The sequence below is a fragment of the Thamnophis sirtalis genome, unplaced genomic scaffold (assembly GCF_051295495.1).
Source record: "Thamnophis sirtalis isolate CommonGarterSnake01/CBP01778 unplaced genomic scaffold, rThaSir2_p1.2 scaffold_4, whole genome shotgun sequence".
NCBI lineage: Eukaryota > Metazoa > Chordata > Lepidosauria > Squamata > Natricidae > Thamnophis > Thamnophis sirtalis.
The window spans coordinates 98,864,205-98,881,801 of record NW_028261384.1 but is presented as its reverse complement, the minus strand read 5'-3'; the positions used below and the strand labels follow the sequence as shown (position 1 = coordinate 98,881,801).

General features: G+C 37.5%; 1 protein-coding gene across 1 annotated transcript; it reads right to left on the bottom strand.

Moving 5' to 3' along the window:
• Positions 1–239: 239 nt before the first annotated feature.
• LOC106542477 (SKI/DACH domain-containing protein 1-like) lies at positions 240–10,752 on the bottom strand. The gene is made up of 2 exons (XM_087713544.1): positions 8,595–10,752; positions 240–1,398 (listed from the first exon to the last, which is right to left on the bottom strand). Exons 1-2 carry the CDS (start codon positions 10,257–10,259, stop codon positions 1,264–1,266), a joined length of 1,800 nt encoding a protein of 599 aa, XP_087569670.1. The 5' UTR covers positions 10,260–10,752; the 3' UTR covers positions 240–1,263.
• Between the last annotated feature and the right edge of the window lie 6,845 nt (positions 10,753–17,597).

Here is a 17,597-nt window from a genome sequence, read left to right as displayed (position 1 = left end):
GAATCCTACACATCTTAGAAGACACCAAATTGAAGAAATCTGTACATTGAACTGTTTTCACAGATGCTTACATGCTATTGTTATAATGATGTGGCATACTTTTTCTCCCCTATGGACTCACTATAAACATCAGGTTCCTTGTATTGTCATTTCTTATAGTTTCCAGAAAACAAAACAATATGATGCACATTTTACTCATCTAGAGTAACTGCATTTTATTTTTAGCTCCTTAAAATGTATAAAAAACAGGATAGTCCCAAATTCAGTTCACTAGTTATTTTGCAACAAGGCACAGAATTGGAAATCAGCACAACTGGTGAACATATCCAAATAGCAGATTGTGGCATTGTAAAGAAAGAACAGCCATGTTTGATTCTTCACAACAGACAGACAAAATATTACCAAAGCAAGGGAACTATTGTTTTTAATTTTAAAAAATGCAAAAAAAACCCCACCTCTGTTTAGTATTTACAGGGCAGAATTTTGGAAGTTGGAACTCTTCTAAGAGGTTGATTATACCATTAAATGTTGGAAAACAATATGAAAATATTCATATTGTACATAATGCATTTGGAATATTCTTGACCACCTAAGGACTACAAATGTTCAATTCAATTAAATATTCTTGACCACCTAAGGACTACAAATGTTCAATTCAATTTAGTTCAATACAAACAAGTTTGTTACCAGTACCAAATATTATGCTGTCTCAAAATACATATAATGTTGCTTGAAATATGAAAGCTTAGTCTAACATTCATATGTTTTCCACAAATAAGACAGAATTGAATATAATTTTAACAACACCTAAATTATAATCCCAGGATCAATGTAAGAATTTTATAATGCCTAGGTTTAATTCCACCAGCTTCAGCAAGCCTAATTTAAGTAAGATTTCAGTCTTGATCCAGCAATCATTTTAGTTGTTTTATATCTACAGCAGAAAGTGGGATTACTAACACGCACACAAACATCCTTCTGTAGCCTGATATAATCAATGCCTCTATTTTAAAAAGTTTGAATACACATTTTTTTTTGCTGTTGTTTAAAAATACATTTTTATTTATTTTATTTACTTAAGGGTTCCAGATTGCACGGTGAAGGTTATACAGTATATACAGCTTATATACAGTTTATACAACTTAAATTCATTTATATAAAGCCCACCTTTATTCCCCTTCTTTTTCAGCTAGCTTGAAGGAGAAGACAAAGAAAAATATTCTTTTTTTCCTTGTGTGCAACCTTCCAGTAACAAGGAATATTTCAGTAGTGTTGTATTACAGTTTCCATCATAACCAGTTGTCCAACACTTCTGTATCCGAACAAAGGTGAAAACGCTAGTTCACTGTGCTTTTGTTTTGTTAGCTGTGTTCCAAGATAAAACTCTCTCACTTCTTCCTAAACACAGTCAAAAGGGAGAATCAATTTTTAAGGAAAAATACTGTTTATTGGAAAAAATAGTTTCTACCTTTCTTAAAATTTACCTGTTTCTAGTTCATAGGAGTCAGAGAATTGTGTTTGGGAACTTTCCAATGAAAGTTCTACCCATCTATGTAAATTGTTTCAAATTCAGAGACAACCAATTAGCAAAGCAATTCACAGGATGTTATTTTATTTGTAGTACTGATCATTTCCTTTCTTAAGGCATGGAGAAATGTAAATATCTTTACATTTGAATTTCAGAGGAGAAAGGGGGACTTGCTATGAAGATGTATGCTTCCTCTTCCGCCTAACCACTCAACCTCACCTCCCTGCCTTCCACATTCTTATAAGCTTCCTTCAAGTTTATTTTCTCATCTTTTTCTTGAGTGGCTTCAAATGATTTAAATGAAAACAGAAGTTTCTTTTACCTCATCCTATCTAGCCAGCTATGTAAAAGCAACTGGAAAAGATGTGTGTAAATCTTCTAATCAAAACTATTTGGAACGCTTCCTCTGCAATGAAACAATCTCTGGAAAAGAAACCCCCCAAACTAGAGTTTTTAACAGTCTAAAAGAACTTTACAACAAGTAGTTGTTTTCCTCTTCCTTTTATAGAGATAGTTTTCTATTATAAAAGGTTGGCTGGCTCAGCAATACTACCAATTCTTCCCCCAAACCCATTCTTGTGTCCATTTGGGATACCCCCATTATGGCCCAATGTGAATCCTCTAGAAGGATCTATGACATGGAGTGGGCTTGTCCCAAGAGGAGCTTGTATTTACTGTACTTGGGTCCAAACATCATGAGAAATCTACCCTATGACTTGCACTGTGGAAAAAGTTCATCTTAAACGAAAGAACTCCTTGCTGGAAATGTGTGGCCTGAATTATTAACAATGCTTCCCACTTTTTTATCTGAAAAACATGTTTTCCCTTTGTCAGTTTATGTTAATCACAGCCAAATATCAGGTTCCTTACTATCTGCATATGATTATTTTTTATGGTAGAAAGGATACATAAGGATAGAAAGAAATTTCTCATAGGATTACAGCTTTGTAATCTAAGGTTTGTTGGATGCATATCATTTTCCACAATATTTCAACAACGTAGGTATTGACCATCCAATAGTTTCATTTGTTAATCTTGCTTAATAAAGCTTTACTTAAAAATAAGAGGCATATTTTCCAGTAAAAACCTAAGGCCATATTGCCAGCAGTTTGGAAGAAACCAAACAGTATATTCAAATTTAAGATGGCATTCAATCACGTTTTTAGAAATGTTTCACTGAAAGCAGCAAGTCAGTGCATATCACAGCCACTCAGAATCATGCAAGATGATTTGAAAATATTCCTTTGAACTCCAGACCTTCTCTTTGAAATATATTTATTTCCTGGAATTAAAAAAATCCTATCCAACAATGCAACTTTGGAATTTTCAGCAAGAGGGGCCCCTAATTATCCATGTTTACATCCATCAAGTTGCACTATCCAACACAAAATATATCCTTACTTTCAACTCATTTAGTTGAACAAGATTGATAATTGACTTTTCCAAGTTTCCAGACTGATCTAAAGGAAATCAGCCTTTCAAACTAAACCTTTGGAACCTGATCTATAAGATAAACTAGAATATTCTTTTCTTTAAAAAGAAGTCTCTAGAAGAAGGAAATGTTAAATCACTTCTGTATATCCAATATGTCACTAGGAATCAAGCTCAGATCAAGGCAAGGCTGATCTTTTACTCCATGGTAAGTGTATTGAATATGGTGTGATTGTAGCTTTGCCTGGCTAATTTAAATCTAACTTTTAATGCCTCTCTAGATAGTGCTTCTTTTTCAGATCTATGTGCCTGAAATAAACGTAACAGTATAGCTAAAATCACACCTAACACTGAATCAGGATTTGTAGATCTATCTCTGTGGGTTCTTGGCTTGCAGATAATGTTATAAGCTGTTGTGTATGGCTTCATATATAACTCTAAACCCAAAACTAACTAACAGTATTTTAGCAGAACATTGCATGGGAATCACACTAATGTCTACTTTTGAAAATAAGCTTTAAAGTTTAATTTGACAAAATTCCCTGTATCTCTATAAAGAAGTGTTTACATGCATGATATTAAAAGTTTTGAAACTTTATATTTCTGTTGTAATTGTGAGTGCCTACTGGCTTGAATGTACAACTGATTGGAAAATATATTCTTCACATTCTATGAAAAAATGCATAGTATTTACACATGCACACAAGGGAATGTGATTTCTTAAAATGTTATAAATCACTTTTACTATACCATAAATGGTATCAATTTGTAGAAAAACTGTCATTACTGTAGAGATGACTGATCTAAAGTATCATGCAAGGAGATCAAAATCTAGTTGTTGTAGTTTTAAGACCAATTGAATTTGACTATCCCAGAAAATTTTGAAAAACATGCCAATAATTCACTGAGTAGCCCTGAGTATTTTGAATGCAGTATCAAAACATGACATTAGAGACAAAGGATTTTCATACACAACTCTGAAGTTCCCCCGAGCCTCCCTTGTAATATATGTGAATGCTGTGAAGGTAAAATAGAAAAACAGAACCAGATTAAACCCACGATGCATGTTAAGAAATGTGGGATTATATTTGCATTTACTTACAAGATCAAATGTACATTCTGTGTCATGTGTGAAAATGTTCCTATTGATGCTCTGAACATCCATTGTGAATGCAGTCTAAGCTGATACAGCACAATGATTTATACACCTACACCCACACAAATCTCACACATAAAGCAGCTCCATTCCACTCAAAATACAGAACTTGATTACCTGTAAAACCTGTCCTTGCATACATTTGAGTAGAAGAATCATTTAATTGTACAATATTGTTTGTGTTTAGGTATCTATGTAATTGTTTCTTTTCTGACAATGCATAGGTGCAGCCCTATACATGTACTGTAAACCACATAAGCAACAAGACATATACATCCACAATATTTAGAGTTAGACTATCCTATTCTGTAATCAACAAAGGTTTCTCATAAAGTACTTAAAACCAGTATAACAATTCTGAAGCATGTAAGATCAGACCCCAGATTCAATCAGACTAACTCACCTGAGTGTGCAATTTCAATATTATTTTCATTGTTTGAAAATGTATTTTTCACATTCATACGTATACCATGATTTTTCTATTCCTAGAATTTGTATTTGTGACATAGAGAGTTCTGCCTGACATGTACAAACAAGTGTGAATACCACTACATCGTGTTTGCATGTCTTAAGGGGCATTTTCATTTTTAAGAACTATGAACTAGTATCAGCATTTCAGCACAAAAGGGAAGGATCTCTACTGAAATAACTGGGAACAATTCAGCTTCAAATCATTTGCTAGGTTTATGTGACAGAACATGATAGTAGCTTTTACATAGAATAGAATGAATGTGGGAAGCTGAATAGGTTGACTGAGAAATAGAGATTATTTTAGCTTAATATATAGATTGATTTTGCCCCATGCCAAGTGTCCTTGCTTCTTTTTTATTTATTACTTTTCTAATATTTTAATAAGGATGGTAAGTTTATTTTATGGGGTGATCAACATTGCAACTAAACTCTGATCCAAAGAACCAGAAGGCAGTTTATATAACACAGTACTGTCTGCAGAAAAGCAATTCAAGCTTGGTTGTATTGGAGAGGGAACAAGTATGCCTTGCACCATGGGGGTGCAATTTCTCTTTCTGTCTCATACACACTCACACCCACATATCCACACCTCTCTTCAGCAGCAATACCCTACAACAGATGGGTCCTTCAGACTTATTCAGGAATACAGAAATGGTGCAAATATAAGATTGGAAGCAGCCTCCTTTCCCCATTTTAACCAATTCTTCATATATTATTTTAGATCTCTTTTTTTCTCTTTATTTGCATGGCTCCTATAGGCAAAGATCAGTGAGAAGTTCAGGAGAGAAACTGAAGAGGTATGTCAATATTTGGCTTCCATCGAATTCCACATTCCTTTGAATAGTCAGCCCTGCAACTAATGCTGCATCCTGCCTGGCAAACACAGGGACTCCCTCCTTTATCCTAAGCAAAACTGAACTCCTATTTTGAACACCAATTTTGCAGGTGAAGACAACTGTAAAAAAAATATTCCTTTCTCCTTTGCTTTCTTTCATATTCTTCCTTGGTCGCTTTTCTAATCCATCATGAAAGAATTCCAAAGACAATGATCTAGATTCCCCCACCCCCACCCTGAAAACTCTTATATTCTTATTTTTGTCATTCTATATTCTTGGTATATTTTAGGAAAACTAATTCGTACCAAATAAACGCTCAAAACTGGGGGAAGAGAGGGGGGAGAAAGAGAGGGTAGGAGGGAGGGTGGGGGAGAGCTGCCAGCCAGGAAATTCTTAATTCAGCTCTTTCACACAAAGCCTTAAGTTATGTAATGCCCCCAGGAACAACCAGGTTTTCTCATTCTTTCTTTGTTGCTTTCAAATATTTGGGACTCACACAATTCAATGGACAGCTCTTCTGCATAAACACAATGAATGGGAACTACATAAGGACACTGCATTGCCCAGATTTTTGGCGAGAGAGAAAAACTCAGAATATCTCCCTTTCTTCACTGAGAACAATTTTGACAATAAAACATCTCCCACTTAACAAAAATGCAGGCTTATAAGGTGAACAAAACTAACCCAATAATCCTAAAAAGGTTTATTTAGAAATAAGATTCTGTTGAGATCAATCCTTCTTACTCCCATGTAAAAGAGAATTCAGTATAACCACAACCTTTTTTTTTTTTAAAAAAAGTATAATTTATCTGCAAAATTTAAATACCGTGTAATTAACCAAAATGGGGAATAGCAGAAATTGCAGTGTGGGATTTTTGTTATTATGATGAGAGTCTTTTTTTAAAAATCATACACATTTTCTATACATTCCATATTTGGTTTGTTTTATTGTTGCACTTAGAAATCAATTTGTAAAATTCAAAGTGCTGGAATTTCTTTCTAGATAAAATCTGGCATTTCAATCAATTCATTTCAACCAGCCATCCCCAATAAGATTTTGTCCCCTTCTTCGGGAAAGCATATTTTAATAATAGATGTAGACAAATATTGGTATATATTTCCAAAATATGTAACTGTTTGACTGCACAGTTGAGAATAAAGTCAGTTGATGCATAGCTTACTTATAGATAAAATCATGTAGACTTAGGGGTTTAAGGTCCAGTAATTCCAGAAGGACTTACCTCCTGATTAAATTTGTTTTGCACTTTTAAACTTTTTTTTTTTGCTTGTGGTATTTATGGATTGTGTAGCAAGGCCAGATCTATTTAGGGGCAACTGTACTCTTTCTTCCCTGAGATAAGATTTTGAAACTGAAGATATATATATATTATACCTTACAGTCATGGAGGTTTTCTACTCTCAGAGATGGAGATTGCAATTTAAATTTGAGTTTGGTGACAGAGAAATCTTGGAAGACAAAGGGGTATATTACACATGAAACAATAAAGAACTATTTGCATGAGAGAAAGGGGTCACTTGTTTTCTCTGGCAAAGACAAAAGAATTCCTCTTTTCTACATTTCACTTTGGAGATCAAATTGTCCATCTGTGTTTCATTCAAATTTACCCCTGGATCCAATTTATTCTTTCCAGCAAATGTTTAAATAAACAGAATATTACTTTGGGCTACTAATGTCAGGGATCTATTAACCAAAAAAAAATTGCTTGAAAAGATGCAAAAATGTAAACAACTTTTTTCCCCTTCATGCAGGAAAGATAAGGAGTTTTTGCTTCTACTTTTGTTTAAAATAATTTTTCTTTATTGAAAGAGAAGAAGAAAAGAAGACTTTTCTTTCTTCTTCTCAAAGTTCTGGTATTGGGGATAAAGTAGTCAGATTGGCTTTGCTTAAGTTTTAATCAGGAAGTGAATGGAATGGGGAGGGGAGTGATCCTTTGATGAGTTTAATGTGCTGCAGTTGAAAGGCCATTCCATTTCTCTTCCAAATTAAGGAAGAAAGTTGGGGGCTGGGAAGAGAGCATACTTTTAACTTTGCTAATGGGGGAGGGGGAGAAGAGAAGGGTCTTTCAGTTGGAGAGGGGAGGGGAGCCTTGTCCAGAAACTTTCTCATTCCCTACAACACACCCCCACAGCTTTTCCCAATTTCGCAGCCTGGAACAAACCACTGCATGTTAAAAGGAAAGGAGACCAGATTTTCTCCAAAAAGCCTGTATCTTTTTTTAAATTATTGTTATTGCAACTCCTATAATATAAATGTGCAACATGAACAAAAACACTGTATCCCCAACTAAAGCATAGAAGTTAGATATTTATACTCAACTTTATTTTCAAGTTACTTTCTCTTACTGTCAACATTTCTTTTTAATCATTTATTTTGGCTCCCTATAATCATTGTCAAGTAAGATTTAATTTTTTATAGTTTCAAAGGTGTGCAATTTTATTAAGAATTACTGTTTGGATGGGCTCTTTAAAACAAAGCCAATGGCATAAATAAAGGAATGTCAGAAATGGCAAGAGATGGAGATTTTCAGGATTGTTTTTAAAAAAAACTTGAGCTATTTGGGAATCAAAAGTCCATTCTTCTTTTGAAAACTTTTAGGCTTCAAACTTACAGCCACTTATACATAATTAAATCCCAAAATTCCTTCTGAATAATTATATATTTGATTGCACTTTTTATATTTAAAAAACATTTTATCTATTTCAGCTAGTCTTACTTTGGGGCAAATGAGTTTAAACATCATCAATTGCTATTATCACATGACTTGGAATTAAAGGCCACTGAAACCAAAAAGGTTATTTCCAAGTTTATGTACTTGAGATTGCAAGATCAGTTTCCTTTTCTTTACAGAATATATTCTATTTTTCCTTTCCCATCCACACTCTTCCCTCCACAAAAGACAAATTGTTGCACATAAACTAATTTAAAATCTTCCATCTAGACTTTTTCAAAACCATATCCCCCGAATTTCAGGCTGGGAGGCATGGGGATGGCATTGCCCCCCAGCTGCCAGGTCCAAAGTGGGTGCGTTTTGGCAAGGGTGCAAGAGTCTTTGACGCATAGGGAGGAAGCAGGACACAGATCCCCATCGGAACCCACGACTAATGCGGGGGTACATGGAAAAGTGCCCATCAAAGTAAATGAATTCCTTACAGGCCCTGGACTGGTACTGAGCAAGCGCTTGCAAGGCGGGGTGCCCCCCTTTGGGGTCTTCTTCCTCGGGATCTTGGGGGGCCTCCCTTTGGCCTGGTCAACTCGACTTCTCCTGGCACTCCTTTCCGAGTCGCTGCTCCCTTTCAGCGGTCTGTTGGCCAGGCTAAGGAGGCCAGCTTTGGAAGTGGGAGAACACCCTTTGGCCTGCTCGGCTCTGCGAAACCCTTTCCCATCCACGTTGAACCCTTTGGCGTAGCACCACAGTTTCGATTGCCTGATAAGCCGGTCGAAATGGGCCCCTCTGCCTGACCCTTCCTCGGAGATCTGCTGAAGCGCGGCTTTCTCGGTTTTATCCTGCTCATCGGCTCGGACACCATCGGGAATGCTCAGGAAGTCGGACTCTTCGCCCTCCTGGACACCCAACTCCGACGCCTCCCTGACGCCTACGTTCTTTGGCTGCGGTCTTTCGCTAGGGCCGACCGGACGAGAATGCCGGGCCTCCGATCTGTCCTGCTGAAGCTCCTTGGGCGTAGTGGTAGCAACCGGCTTGAAACTTTCCAAAGTGGACGCGCGCAACGTCCTGGCCCAAAAGATCAAGTTCGGGTCGGGACGCAGTGCTTTGGACACGCTGGGAAAGACTTGAGAAGATGCATTTTGGGGAGGGATACGGGGAAGGGCGGCCTGTCTGTACCGCGTGCTTTGCACTGAGTCGCCACTGCATAGAGAACTACTTTCTGACCCGGAGGAGCTGCCGTCTTCGCTACTGCAGGAAGATTCGTCCTCCTCCTCCTCTTCATCGTCGTCTTCCTCCTCCTCCTCATCTTCCGAAGAATCGCTGGAAGTTGCCGGGCTTGACGCGCCGCTGGAATCCGAATCACTGGAATAGCCAGCCGACGTACCTTGCCTCTTGGAGCCGGCGGTAGAGGCTGAGCGACCTTTCTTGGCCAGGCAGCCGCAAGTGGAGCGCTTAGGGCACCCGATCTCCGGCTCGCGAGGCGGTTGACCGGTTCCGTGCGCCCTGACTGCCGAGTGCAGGAATTGCAAGTCCCCGGGGTAAGCGTTGAGGACGCCGGCCAGGAGGTGCGCTCTACCGTTCCGGCTGAAGCTTTTGGAAGGCGGCGCAGGTTTCTCGTAGCTCCTAGCAAATGGAGCTCCGAAGAGCGCTTCGCGCTTGGCGCAGCCGGCACCCAAAGTGGCACGAAAGGCGTGGTGGTCGGGTTCGTCATACACCGGGAGTAACCGGGGCCGCTCGAACAGAACCTCGGCTTCCCTCCTCTTGACTTTCCTCTTCCTCTTCCTCCTCCTGGGAGTTAAGGCCTTGCAGGAGGTGCAGAGGGCCTCCAGGTCTGCCTTGGAAATGAGCGAACACTTGACGGCGCGCATTGGCACCGACTGGATGGCTTTGAGAGTGCGCAGCTCCTTCAAGTCGCACCGGCGACTCTGGATCTTGAGGCTTTCCATTTTTTTGCTCACGGCGGCCCGAGGAATGTCCTTAAAAAGGTCGCTGAAGACCTGGGTCAGAGCAAACATCCTCGTGCCGTTAATCTGCAGGTAACCCAAACTGATGCCGTCGATTTCCTGATAACCCGCTTGGAAATCTCCATTGTAATCCATGGAAGTGGCGGCGGAAGCCGCGGCTGGAGCCATCCCGCAGGTCAGAAACATGTTTAAAATAAAAACAATAATAAAAGGGAAGCCGCCAGTGGGGAGCTAGTAGAAGCGGCTCTTCTTCCAACCTCTTCCCATTTCCCATCTATCCCCCCCTCCCCCAAATCAAGCGCTCATCGTTGAGCGAGAAATTTTCCTTTCAAATGCATCTCTTGAGGATCCAGGGCTGCCTTTTCTTTCCCCAGCGCTTTATTCTCCACTCTCTAAACATCCCCAGAGAAGTCCAAAGGAGAAAAATGTCTTCTCTCCGGTTATTATTTTTCCTCCTCCTCCTCATATCTTTTCTTCTTGGAATCAAATTTCCCCGGGAGGGGCACCGAAGGAATCATCGCTTAATCAGTCCAATCTTTAAAAACAAGCAGGCAAGCCTTTGAGCAAAGAATCATTCCTGCACAGCAAAAGGCAGTGCTTTCAGTCCCCCCCCCCAGACCCCAAACAAAATCCATGGCATGGCCACCTTTTTTCCTGCTTCTTTCTTTAACAGACTTGAGTACAGTATATTATAGGAAACACCCCACTAAATAATTTTCTCCAGAGTGCAAGCTGATTGGGTACTTTAACCTGGTGATGTCACAAAACCCCCAACATTTAACACACACCCCTGTGTTAAACCCTCATATATATATATATACACATACATACATATAAACCCGTTTCATTTAAAAGTCAATCTGACACCCTCCTCCAAGCTGGAAAGGAGTTTCATATACTCCATCCTAGTGCATGTTCAGAGAAAATGAATGGGAATATTTTTATATATGTTATCTGAACAGGTGTGATTCCATATATGCATTGGCTTGTATTCCTGAAACTTAATACTTATCTTATTTTTGAATTCATATCTGGAAGAAAACTGCAGCGTTACCGATTTGTATAGAATATATTTATTGATCTTTTCATTTTTCAATGAACTGAAGCATTTTCTCTCTACACAATCTATAGGTATGTTTACATAAAGCTAAAGGTCTAATTTTTAAAATAATATCTTTTTTGGAGGGAGATTGATTTTTGTAATACGGGTGTTGAAATTTTTATTAATTTTAGAATTTGCTCCAATATTTTTTATTAATTTTAGAATTAGCCCCTAAATCTTTCTGCTCAAGAATGACATGTATTCATGTTTTTCTACAAAAAAAAAAGCTTGTGGTACAAGCAACAATTAGCCAAATTTTAAAAATCGATCTTCAACAATTACAGCTTCTCTTTAATAGGCTCTTAAGTATCTGGGGAAATTCTCTGGTAAGATGTATAGATATCAAATTCTCAGAATAATTTTGTTTTTCACCACAGTTATTGGTGCTGCCATCATCATCATCATCATCATCATTATTATTATTATTATTATTATTATTATTATTTCCCTAAGAACATTATTGCAGTTTTCATCGGTTTATAATTTAAATTGCAATCTTGCATACAATATCCTATAAGTAAGCTGCCTTAAACACAATTGGATAAACTCTTGGATAAATATTCATAGGATTATATTATATTAAAAACATATTTAACACAATAGAGGAGGAAGCTGAGCTATGCCTGTCCTACATGACATGAAATGAATGGAAGATCTGCAAAAACACAGAGAATGTGAGCTTTGTTTTATTTTTTTAAAAAGGATTGATTTTCAGATCTGTAGCCAAAGCCCAGAGCAGGATGTATACAAGACTTAAAAATGAAAAAGCCTGTATGAAAATAAATTATTTGATCCTGAATTTTAAAAAAACCATTGATTTCTGCTACTGCATTGAATGTGCTTTCATACCTTAAACCTTCTTAAAACAGAAGAAAATTAAATGCACATCTCCAGGTACATATCAGATTCCATACATACATAGGGACTGCCTCATTCATGGCTCACGTCAAATATTTTGCACACGTTCACGTTACCTTTTGCTTAAGTTGATTTCTTTACAGAATTTTTCATAACATTTTCTTTCTTATAGTTGCCCTATACATCTTAAGTGATTTCCTGTGTTTGATAAGTACAAAGTATGCTTCTGTAAAACCAATTGGCAACAAAAGCATTTGCCATTGTGTAAAGTATGTCTTTTAATCATCTATACCAAGGATGCCTTGAAATTGGAAGTTTTGGCTTTCATAAATATTCTACAAAATCTCTTCCCAGTTCTTCATTTTTAGCATTAGGGACTTCCCATTGTTTATAAATGTTCTCAGCTTTGATGCCTATATATCTTATAAATCTGGTTCAATATGTGTATCAATGGCTATTAATATACATTTTTGGCATATGATTCCCATTTGCCTCTATTGAGCCTACAGGTTGTTGGAGTTAAAAAGGAGAAGAGGAATCATAGCACAATCCTAATTGAAGAAGAATTCTTGGTCATATTTACCTTGATGTAAGTTTTATGTTTTTCAGTGAAAACATATAGACCTGTATCATCCTGAACTTGCTCATTTCAGAGGAATTTATTTTAAACAAATGTGTTCAGAATCATTAGAATGTTGTAACTGCAGGGATACTCAAGCAATGCTTTGTTCCAGTGAAGGAGAATGCATAGGTGATAGATTTAATTCATCCTATCAAGACAGTGGAATTTCAATGCAGGATTGGATTTCTAAATGTGCATTTCCTACATCAAGAGTGAAGAACCCTGCATAAGAACGAACCATGTATTGTGTCACAAATGGCTGGAGCAGATGGGTTGTGCCCCTGTAGGAAATTGGGATGTTCAAGCTTGCACACTAGTTGCTCTGTATTCTGGAGGGTGTCAGTTCTCTGTTTCTGTAGCCCTTGTTTTAGATTGAAGTGATAGGCCATAATATAACACGGAGCTCAACATGCTTTAAACACATTTTACCGAGTTCATCTGGATGTTAACCTACTAATGTCTGGCAATACATTGAATGAGAAAGGAGATGAAGATTTTGGAATTTTTGGTCATACTTCTATCTATCTATTCCTTTTGCAATCATTTTTATTCTTGTGTTTAGTAACAACTTGTGTTGAAACATACTCTGAAGAAAATGAATTTTCCTTTGTACCATAACTGGTAGTTGAGCTTAATGTCATTTTTACCTCTAAACTAATGCAAGTTAAGTAATGCTGAACATCACGTATATTACAACGAGGATGCACAACAACATTTCTCACTAGAGCATCCTAAATTTTTATTCATGATTTGGAAGAACATGTCCCCCTTTTTAGAATGAAATTAGTGTTGTGGTAGTACTGAACAAATCTTGCAGAGATTAATCATAAATTTGTACACTTTTTCTTCCTTCCTCCTTTCTTTCTTTTCTTTTCTTTCATACCTCAGATTTCTATTCTAAAGAATGACTGCTATTCCACTGATGTAGATTTTAGCACAACCACTGATTTCTTTTAAAAGGTTTCTAGACCTTTCTGTTGCTATTTTTGAAAGTTATGAGTATCTTCCTCCCCTACTGTAACAATGTTTACAATATCTTCTCTCCATAGGTAGACATTTTTATTCAGCAAATATTATCCACATAGGATTATTTTTGTCTTTAAAAATAATTTCATGAGATTTGGGAAGAAGTTAAGTTTCAGTGATAAATCTCGAAAAGGGTTCAAAATTGCTCTTTGACTAAGAGTATAAAGTGGGCTACAAGCATCAAACAATATTTAAAGAAAATGCAATAATAAAGTTTGCATTATGCAGAGTATGTTATAGTCTAAATCTCTTTTGCAAACAAGATTTAAAAATCTATTAAAATATATTAACATAAAGCCTGACATAGACATCCTTGCTTCTGTCTTTTCTATTGAGTTCACTTAAAATTGTGATCCTATTAGTGCAATTCTGTCTGTGTCGTCTCAGAAATAATACTGAAATCATTGGGGCATACTCTAGGTAAATATGCATAAACTTGCAGCCTGAGTTTTCTTAATATGGAGGTATCGCCTTCCTGTAACAATATTTAGAAACTAACGAAATGATGGTGAGTAAAAATGCAATCTTAAATATTAAAGCTTAGTATTGTGTTACTTAATTGAAGCAATTCTTGGTAAGTGACAACTTTGTGAATTATACAAACAAACAGAAGTATAAAATGAGAATCATAGTGTCCAGCATTTGCATGTATTTCTAATCATTTATGTAAATAACACTCTAATTGGTGTTTCTATTGTTTCTAAATACTTCCAAAAACATGGAAATCAGCAGAGGAAACCTTTACGGCATTGAAGAAAGCTAAGAATTCCAAACAGTTTTAATTGCCCTAAGCAAATTCCTTCTAACTCTCTCCAAATAAAAATCAAACCCTAAAATTTATACCGATACGTTCATAGAACAGAAAATACATATGGATTCAGCTGGGTTTCCCCCTTTGGTTTGAATTGTTGTGATTCTGGCGATTAAAATAAGATTCCCCCTGCTTTTTTCCTCCCCCCCCCTTTTTTTTTTTCCTTTTCCACTCAGAGGCGATGCTGGATGAGGGGAGGGGAGGCAGTGAAGGGCCTGTCCTTTTTTTTTTCTAGAAGTGAGAAGATCCCTGATGTTTTTTTTCCCCCCTGAGAAGCTGGAGTTGTAAACTACTTTAGTTTTGCAAGCATCCTTAAGAAATGGAGGGACACCAATTTGCTTGCTGGTCACAGCTCCTTGGGAAAATCTTCTCCACAAAGTAACTGGAAATCTTGCAAACTTATGTCTCTATCTCCCATCCACCTTGCTCTGCCTTGCATAGCACATCTTCCCAGGGATGGCACCCATTGTCCTCCCCAATTGCTTTGTAGGCACTTTAAGGGCCTCCCTCCTTCATGAAGATGCCCTATAACTTATAAGTAGGAAATATGAAATGTGTTTTGGTGGTTGTAAATTGAGCATACTTTTAAAAGGAAGCAGAACACATTTCTCTCCAATGTCTGCTTCCTATCAATGTCCATTTAGCCAAAGAACGTGTACGTTTTTTAAAACAAAAAATTAGTTTCAATATGAGTATAATTCTGCTGTTCTGATAACAGTTGATTGGAGATTGTACTGGCACACAATTCAGTAATCTACATTTTGTATCTTACTTCCTGCAAAGGGTCAGAAAAGGCCTGAAGTTGGCAGAGCTATGCCTAAATCACTATAGAAAACAGAAGATGTTAAGAGCAAGATTGGGTTATTAAGCTCATATAATAAAAGTAAACTCAGCTGTGCAGAATTTGCCTGAAATTTCATAATGCAAGAAAATAAATAGTTGGTGGGGATCCCCTAGTTCTTAAAATTAATCTGCAATTCCTTTTCCTTTTTCTTGAATAAACCAGGGCTTAGGCACACAGCTTATTTAGACAATTTGGTCATTAGATCAAATTGTTTGGAGAGAAATCAACACATGTTTTTCCTTAACATTTTCTGTATGAGTTGTTTCAAATATTTAACCTAAAAATGTGACATGCAAGAGCCTGACAGACACATCTACTGAAGCATCCTTCTGCTAAATGCATCCTTGTGCCCAGCCTTAATTTTCCTGTGTATTATGTGAAGTAGCCCTTAGGAGCCATAGAGATCTGTGTGCAATGATAGTTCAGGATCATGCACTTCAATATTAGTCCAGATGTGGTCCAAGTGGGAATCATATGTCCACCATATTAAACAATTGCTACAAAATACACTACTTCAAACATATTAAGAGTTTGGGAGGATTTAATGAGATTAATTGCTAATCTTCATCTGTCTCTGAATCAGTTTTTCCAATTCAGATATATCAGACTACAAAACAAAAAGAGAATATCTATAGCTCAGGGTTGAAATGTGGGGTCCTTAGTGCTCTCTGAGCTTGGTTGTTTTCTTGCTGACATTTCATTACCCAAACAAAATAACATCATCCCAGTTAGTCTAGCACAGATGATGTTACCTAGTTTGGATAACAACACATCTGGAAGAAAACAACCAAGCTCAGAGAGCACTGAGGACCCCTTGGGCTGGAAACCTTATCACCTCCACATAGCAGTTTAAAAAAAAGTGCAACCTGAATTGGGCATTAGAACAAATTTTAACATCTTTCGGCATGAGTCAATTTTTGGCATGAGAGTCAATTTCAGTTTGGGATTTCACATTGCACATGGATTTATAGCTTCTATAAATCCATAGTACACTGTTTTAGACCCTTACGGATGGAAACAATCCTGAACAAATTCATTAGAATAGTTACTGCAAATGCTTAATTTCCCTAATAAAAGGACCAAACCATTCATCTGTGTAGATATTCCAGCTGTATAGCGTTTCATAAAAACAGCTGGCTCACGTCTGTTTGAAACAATGAGCAGAACTTTTGTTGTCACATTTCATTTTATCATGTGCATTGCAAAAATGAACAGTGACCATTTGTTACTTCAGTGTTCGTATACTGCAAAGAATTAAAAAAAAACCCTCGTACGTTCAGGTTGGGGATAAAATAGCCTCACAAAGGGTTTTACATAAGGTGAAGGAACACAAGCTATGTGCCCTTAAAGGCAGCCTTCTCCAACCTCATGCCTTCAAGATGCTTGGTTTGGGATTAAGGATTTATAGTGCAAAACATCTGGAGGGGAGCAGGATGGGAAAGGTTGCCCCAAACTGCTCCTTAAGCATGGAAGTTACAAATTAATTCAAACTGTGAAAGTCTTGCTTTGATGGGTAACTTTAAAGCCATGATATGACTTGAAAGTTAAACAGCTGAAAAAACAGTAAAGTTTATTTGGATTTTTAAGTAGTACTCTCTCAGTGTTTCACATATATTAGTTCTGTAATCTCTGCAAAGTCGCCATGCAATGTAAGTCAGTATTGTTATCCATGTATTACACTTAATCATTAGTGCAGGGGTATCAAACTCAAGGGCCAGGGGCCAAATCCAGCCTGCAGGGTCCTTAGATCCGGCCCATGGGGCCAGCCTGGAAACAGCAAAGGACCAGCCCTCAGTACCTCTGCCAGCAAAAACAGAGCTCTGTTTTTGCTGGCAAAGAGCTGCAGGTGGCCGTCGCAGCCGAAAATGGGGCATGGACTCCATTTTTGCTGGCAGAGGGCTATCAAAATCAACTAAAAACAAAACGAAAGGAGAAATGCTTCCCCTTTTGCATTTGAGCATGCAAGAAGGGACAGGAAAGGAGAAAGGGAAAGAGGGAAGACAAAGAAAAAGAAGGAAAGATGGGAGGAGAGCAAGGATGGAAGAATAGAGGGGAAGGAAGAAGAAAGGAGAATGAAGAGGTAAGGAAAAAGAAAAGGAAGGCGTTCTGACCTAGGCTTCCCCAAAAAGCACGAGGCAGAGTCCTGATCCCAACAAACCCCCCTTTTTTTACACAAATGTGAATTCCTCTCATTCACATTCAGCAAGGCCTGGCAAACAGTCTTTCAAAAGAATATTTATGACTACAGACCTTATCTATCT

Coding starts and splice junctions, on each gene's coding strand:
- LOC106542477 (XM_087713544.1), bottom strand. CDS start 10,259: ATGTTTCTGACCTGCGGGATGGCTCCAGCCGCGGCTTCCGCCGCCACT. Junction 1,399..8,594: donor TCAGTACCAGTCCAGGGCCT/GTAAGGAATTCA, acceptor GACTGTGTTTAG/GAAGAAGTGAGAGAGTTTTA.